This window comes from Eschscholzia californica, unplaced genomic scaffold, assembly GCF_041429995.1.
Source record: "Eschscholzia californica isolate CP2 unplaced genomic scaffold, dmEscCali1.0.p SCAF_1, whole genome shotgun sequence".
NCBI classification, from domain to species: Eukaryota; Viridiplantae; Streptophyta; class Magnoliopsida; order Ranunculales; family Papaveraceae; genus Eschscholzia; species Eschscholzia californica.
This window is the reverse complement of record NW_028238198.1, coordinates 50,945,277-50,951,181: the sequence shown is the minus strand read 5'-3', so window position 1 is coordinate 50,951,181 and position 5,905 is coordinate 50,945,277. Positions and strand designations below refer to the sequence as shown.

Genomic DNA, 5,905 nt, shown 5'->3' with positions numbered 1-5,905 from the left:
TTGGAATTAAATAAGTATTTTAAGAAGATTCAAAATTTAATCAACGTATATATAATTTTGTTAATGGTTTTCAAGACAAAATAATTTGTATAGATAAAAATATTTCAAGAACACAGAGAGAGAGAGAGAGAGTGAGTGAGAGAAGGGAATCTCCTTTCCGGACAAAAAAAGCTGATTTGGTATGTTTGTCTTGACAACTATAAACTTTGAAAATAAATATGGAGAACAAATTTTGACCTAAAATTTTCTCTCTTAAAATTTATGAAAGAATATATTTATAAACTCAACCACAAGAAACCTTTGATTTACTATAGGTTAAAATATAGGTTATTTCCCATATGGCCCCCAACTTTGTGACCAGTTTCCTGCCTGGCCCCCTAGATTAGCAAAAATACCCATATGACCCCTTTTTTCCGTTATCTTTTACTTTCCGTTACTCTCTCTCCTCCATCTCATTTCCTCTCTCTGTCAAGTCACCTATCACGCCACATCATCATCTTCTCCGGCAGGGGTCGCCGACCGGTAAAATTTCCGGCCGGCGACCTTCATACATTTAAAAAAAAAACATTTTCTCTCTCCAAAATTTTTTTTTCTCTCTCTAGATCTGGTTCTTGAAGAACCAGATCTAGACCTCAAGAAGGTCTGATCGGACTATAGAACCAGATCTTCAAGAACTCCGTCTAAAACTTATAGAACCCAGAAAAAAGTCCCTGCATCACCTATTTAAATAAGTCCTGTTTCTTGAAGAACCCAGAAAAAAGTCTTTGATCTTCGTCTAAAGACTATAGAACCAAAACTAAGAAGATTTAATACTAAAAAGCTGAACTTTATTGATAAACTTGAATGAATAAAACAACTCCTAGATCCCCCTTTATATAGACTTAGGGTTTCCTTAACCTAATCAAACTCAAATAACAATTTCTAATAAATAAAATACTACTTTCCTAAACCTAATCAAATTCTAATAACAACTTCTAAATAAATAAAACACTAGAATCTAAAACCTAAAAAGTTTCCTAAAAATATAAAACTGCTAAAAATAATAATTCTCTACTAACAAAAATATTATGCTACTAAAATAACTAGATTTTAAGATATCCAAGATACTTGGAATATCTCATGAAAATCTCCCTGCATCACCTATTTCATGCCGCCTAACAACAACCAACTAAAGCACCCTATAAAAGGTAAACAAATCACCTTGAACAAGGTATGAACTCCACAGTTCATTCAATATTCAATTCTTTTAACTGTAAGGACAATCTGACTGTCTTCAGCGTTATAGAGGTCTCCAATTTGTGACCAACTTACCCTTTTGACCCTATAAATGTCTACCAGTTCGATTTGGGGGCCAAAACAGAATTAACCCATAACTTATTAATATTATTATTTTTATTAAATTTCTATTTCAAACTTATTATATTTTTTTAATTTTGGACCTATCGCGAACAGACCATTATAAAAGTGGATGGACACCAATCTTCTCCAAGGCCCAATCCATATGTGGCCAGACTGACCCTTTTTGGGGCCACTTAGATCCGTTGTGACACAATATATTGATATCGTTATATTTGGCGGGAGGTGACCCACCAACCACCCTTTCCTTTTTAAATACTCACTAAACTAAAAAACCTTCTCTTCTTCTTTCTCAAAACTCAACCCTAAAGCCAACAACACCATTAAGAGACAGACAGAGAAAGAAAACCCAGAAACTAAATGAGTAACATTTTCCTAATCTTATTTCTCTTCCTATTACTCCTAAACCCTAACCCTAATTCCTCACTTTCTTCAGACGGTCTTTCTCTTATTGCTCTTAAATACGCAATTGATCAATCCTCAAACTCCTCTGTTTTCTCCAATTGGGATGAAACTGACTTAATTCCATGTAAATGGTCTGGAATTTCTTGTATGAACATTACCGGATTACCTTACCCTCGTGTTACCGGAATCGATTTATCAGATAGAAATCTCCATGGTTATATTCCATCTGAGCTTGGAAGTTTGAAATTTCTCCGCAAATTGAATTTACATGGAAATCAATTTTATGGTTCAATTCCTGATCAGATCTTCAATGCTTCATATCTTCAAACTATATTCATCAATAGTAATAATCTCTCTGGTACACTTCCAACTTCATTTTATCATCTTCATCGTCTTCAAAACCTTGATCTCTCCGAAAACTCATTTTCGGGTTCAATTCCGATAGATATAAAGAACTGTCGGGAGTTACGTCGATTGATTCTTGCTAAAAACAAGTTTTCCGGTCAGATTCCGACTGGGATTTGGTCTAATTTGGAATATCTTGTTCAACTTGATCTCTCAGCTAATCAATTTACCGGATCAATTCCGTCCGATCTAGGGGCATTAAAATCACTCTATGGAACTTTAAATCTATCTTTTAATCAATTATCAGGTGAGATTCCGAAATCACTTGAGAAACTTCCATTGATTGTTAATTTTGATTTCAGGAATAATAATCTTAGTGGAGAAATTCCTCAAAATGGAACATTTACAAATCAAGGAATAACTTCATTTCTTGATAATCCATTACTTTGTGGATTTCCACTTCAAAAATCATGTCAGATTTTTTCTTCTGAGTATATTCCACCACAAAGTAATCATTCCAAAAAAGGGTTAAAACCAAGTTTAATTATCTTAATTACAATAGCTAATCTAGTCGGAGTAGGACTTATAGTTATAATCATTTTGTTTATTTATAGCAAGAGAAAGAATTCTAATGATAAAACAGGAAAAAGCAAAATCGGTGGCACCGAAGAAGATGAAAAAATGTGTTGGTTTTGTGGTTGTACCTGTTTGAATGGATTTAAGAGTAATAAATCAGAAATTGAATCAGAGAAAGAAGGAGATAGCGGAGAAGAAGAAGAAGAAGAAATAGGAGGAGGTTTGGTTTCATTTGATAAGAGTTTTAAGTTTGAACTTGATGAGTTATTGGGTTCTTCAGCTTATCTATTAGGGAATAGTGGTTTTGGGTTTGTTTATAAAGTGGTTTTAGCAAGTGGTATTCCGGTAGCGGTTAGACGGTTAGGAGGAGGAGGAGGAGGAGTGGGGAGGTATAAGGAATTTGCAGCCGAGATACAGGCGATCGGAAAGCTTAAGCATCCAAATGTTGTGAAATTGAGGGCTTATTATTGGGCTCTTGAGGAAAAGCTAATCATTTGTGATTTCATCTCTAATGGCAACTTGCTCTCAGCTCTTCATGGTAACTTTCTAAACATTTTCTTTTTTCCTTTCTCTTCTTATTTGCTATTTTCGATTTGAGATTTAATGAGTTCGAGATCAAACTATAGTGTTTGAACGGTAATGGTAGGTTTTAACGTGATGCACCTAGATGTCAGAGCAATCTTGAATATTTAGTAAAAATCTACGACAAATTAGTTCAAGCTCAAATTTCAGTGTTTGATTTCGAGCTCATTAAGTTATGATTATGTTTGATTTACATCATTTGACTCAGTGAAAAGATACGAGTCGGAGCTCTTTAGGCACATATAGCTAGACTTTAAAGTTGAAAAATGTCGCAATGGGCTGAAATTATTTCTTTATCGTGAAAAGAATTAGATATAGACGAGTTAGAGTTATAATAGTCATATTCAAATATTATAACCTAGAGTCGATATTTGGACCCTACAACAAATCTTTGTTAACAAAAACGAAAGTCTCCTTTTGCATTTCAAGACCGTTAGTTGAAGTGAGGTTCTACAAAAGTTTGTTGAAGTTATGAAATATTGCCTTAAATATTGCTTTTTCGGAAAGTCACTTTTATCCTGTTTGAAGATTGTTTTAAATTAAAAACATTTGTTATATGATCTTGTCGAATGTCAGTTTTACAGGTAGGCCCTAGCTTAGATTCAAAGATAAGGTCATGTTTTGATGGTAATAATGATCAATTTCTCACATTTTTTTAGTCGAGATCTCAAAACAAACTTATGGCTCACAATCTAAGGTACCATCAACCATACGCAAACTGCATAAAAACATAACAATTAATCTTGACATGTGCGACGAGTGTCAATCGGATGGAGCCAGGCCAGCTCCGATTGTTACGTGCGGGCCAGAGTCAAGCCATGAGTTAGCGCCCTTCTGACGATAGACCGACTAGAGTCAATCCTACACAAAATGCATAAACATAACAATTCATTTTGACAAAATGCAACGAGTGTCAATCGGACGGAGCCAGGGCGACCTAGACTGTTACGTGCGGGCTAGAGTTAAGCCACGAGTTAGCCTGTCCTTTCTGAGGATAGACTGTCCTGGGCCGTGTTTGAATAGCGCACCAACTTTACACTAGTAATAATATGTGCTATACCAAAATACATTTTTCACACATTTCATTCAAAATTAGGTATAATAGTTCTGTATTCTCGTATTTTGATAGGACTTCATTTTATGATTTTATGCAGGAAAAAGTGGTGAAAAAGCAAGAAGTCTATCATGGACCACAAGGCTAAAGATTGCTAAGGGAATAGCAAGAGGACTAGCATACATACATGGATGTAGTCCACAAAAATATGTTCATGGAAACATAAAACCAACAAATATCCTCCTTGATAATGAATTCAATCCTTACATATCTGATTTTGGGTTGGAAAAGTTGATCAAGATAACTGGAACTGGTAGCAACACCAGTTCATCAGCTAGTCTTATTGGTGGACCAACACTACCTTATGTAAAATTAGTTCAAGAAGAAAAAACAAACAACTATAAAGCACCAGAGTCAAGAACATTAGGAACTAAACCAACTCAAAAATGGGATGTATATTCATTTGGTGTAGTTTTGCTTGAAATGTTAACAGGAAAATCACCAAATTTGTGGATAATTTCATCGTCGTCTTCGTCAATGGTGAAATCTGTGAGGGGAGAAGTAGGTGATGATGATTTGGTGAAGTGGGTAAGGAAGGGTTTTGAAGAAAAGAAGCCATTGTTGCAGATGGTAGATATGGTATTATTAGAAGACATAAATGTTCAGAAGGAAGTATTAGCAGCATTTCATGTGAGTCTTGCTTGTACTGAGTTAAACCCCGAATTAAGACCGAAGATGAAAACTGTGTTTGATAATCTTGATAGAATTGGAAGATGAATAGGAAAAAGTTAAATAAAATCAGATTCAGATCAAATTGGAAGAAAGTATATATATACATAAATGGTGTTTTCATCAATGGAGAGGTAGGGTTATGGTTGAAGAAAGAAAAAGGTTCTTTTAGTTCTGTATAATTCTTTTGTTATCTTGTTAAAATTAGTGAGATTAATTTATGGGTTGATTACAATGTAGCCCCAATTTGTGACCACCTGAACAACTTGGCCTACATATTTGTCGTGTATTTAATTTGACTCCATTACCGTGATTTTGTTACTCAAATTTAACAGTCAAAATTTTATCTTTTTACCCTTTATTTCAAACGGGGGATGTGTTTTAAGTCCAAAATCGCATGATCAATGAGTCTAGAGACCAAAGATAATCTGAAATAGAAAATAAATCCACTCAAAGTAAATTACATGTCTATCCTCTCATTCTCTTTTACTACCTAACCTATCCTAAGTTAAAAAAAATAACCGAAAATAAAATATACCATAATATTTAGAGATTCATTAAATGATTTCCTTAAAAATAAACTTTCCTTCCGGAAAAATAGTTGTCTTTTTCGTTTAGCAGAATACTTTGTTTTATATTTATATTAGAATTGGTCAAAATCAAACCGAAGAGAGAGAGAGAGCATCGTCATTTTCTAATATATGAACTAGGTTTTGATTTCATTCATCATCGACGCCAAATTAAACCGAGTGAAAAAGGCAAAAACATCGAGTGGGAGAGAGAGAGAATCGATTGCTGGTTTCATTCATCATCTACAGTAGTGAAGAGTAAGAAAAAACAAACGTTAAAATAAAATGT

The 5,905-nt window shown here is 34.2% G+C and overlaps 1 protein-coding gene across 1 annotated transcript; it reads left to right on the top strand.

Annotated features, from left to right (window-relative positions):
- The first annotated feature begins 1,491 nt into the window (after positions 1–1,491).
- Positions 1,492–5,374, top strand: LOC147567440 (putative inactive leucine-rich repeat receptor-like protein kinase At1g66830). The gene is made up of 2 exons (XM_086654092.1): positions 1,492–3,220; positions 4,419–5,374. Exons 1-2 carry the CDS (start codon positions 1,717–1,719, stop codon positions 5,093–5,095), a joined length of 2,181 nt encoding a protein of 726 aa, XP_086510218.1. The 5' UTR covers positions 1,492–1,716; the 3' UTR covers positions 5,096–5,374.
- The last annotated feature ends 531 nt before the right edge of the window (positions 5,375–5,905 follow it).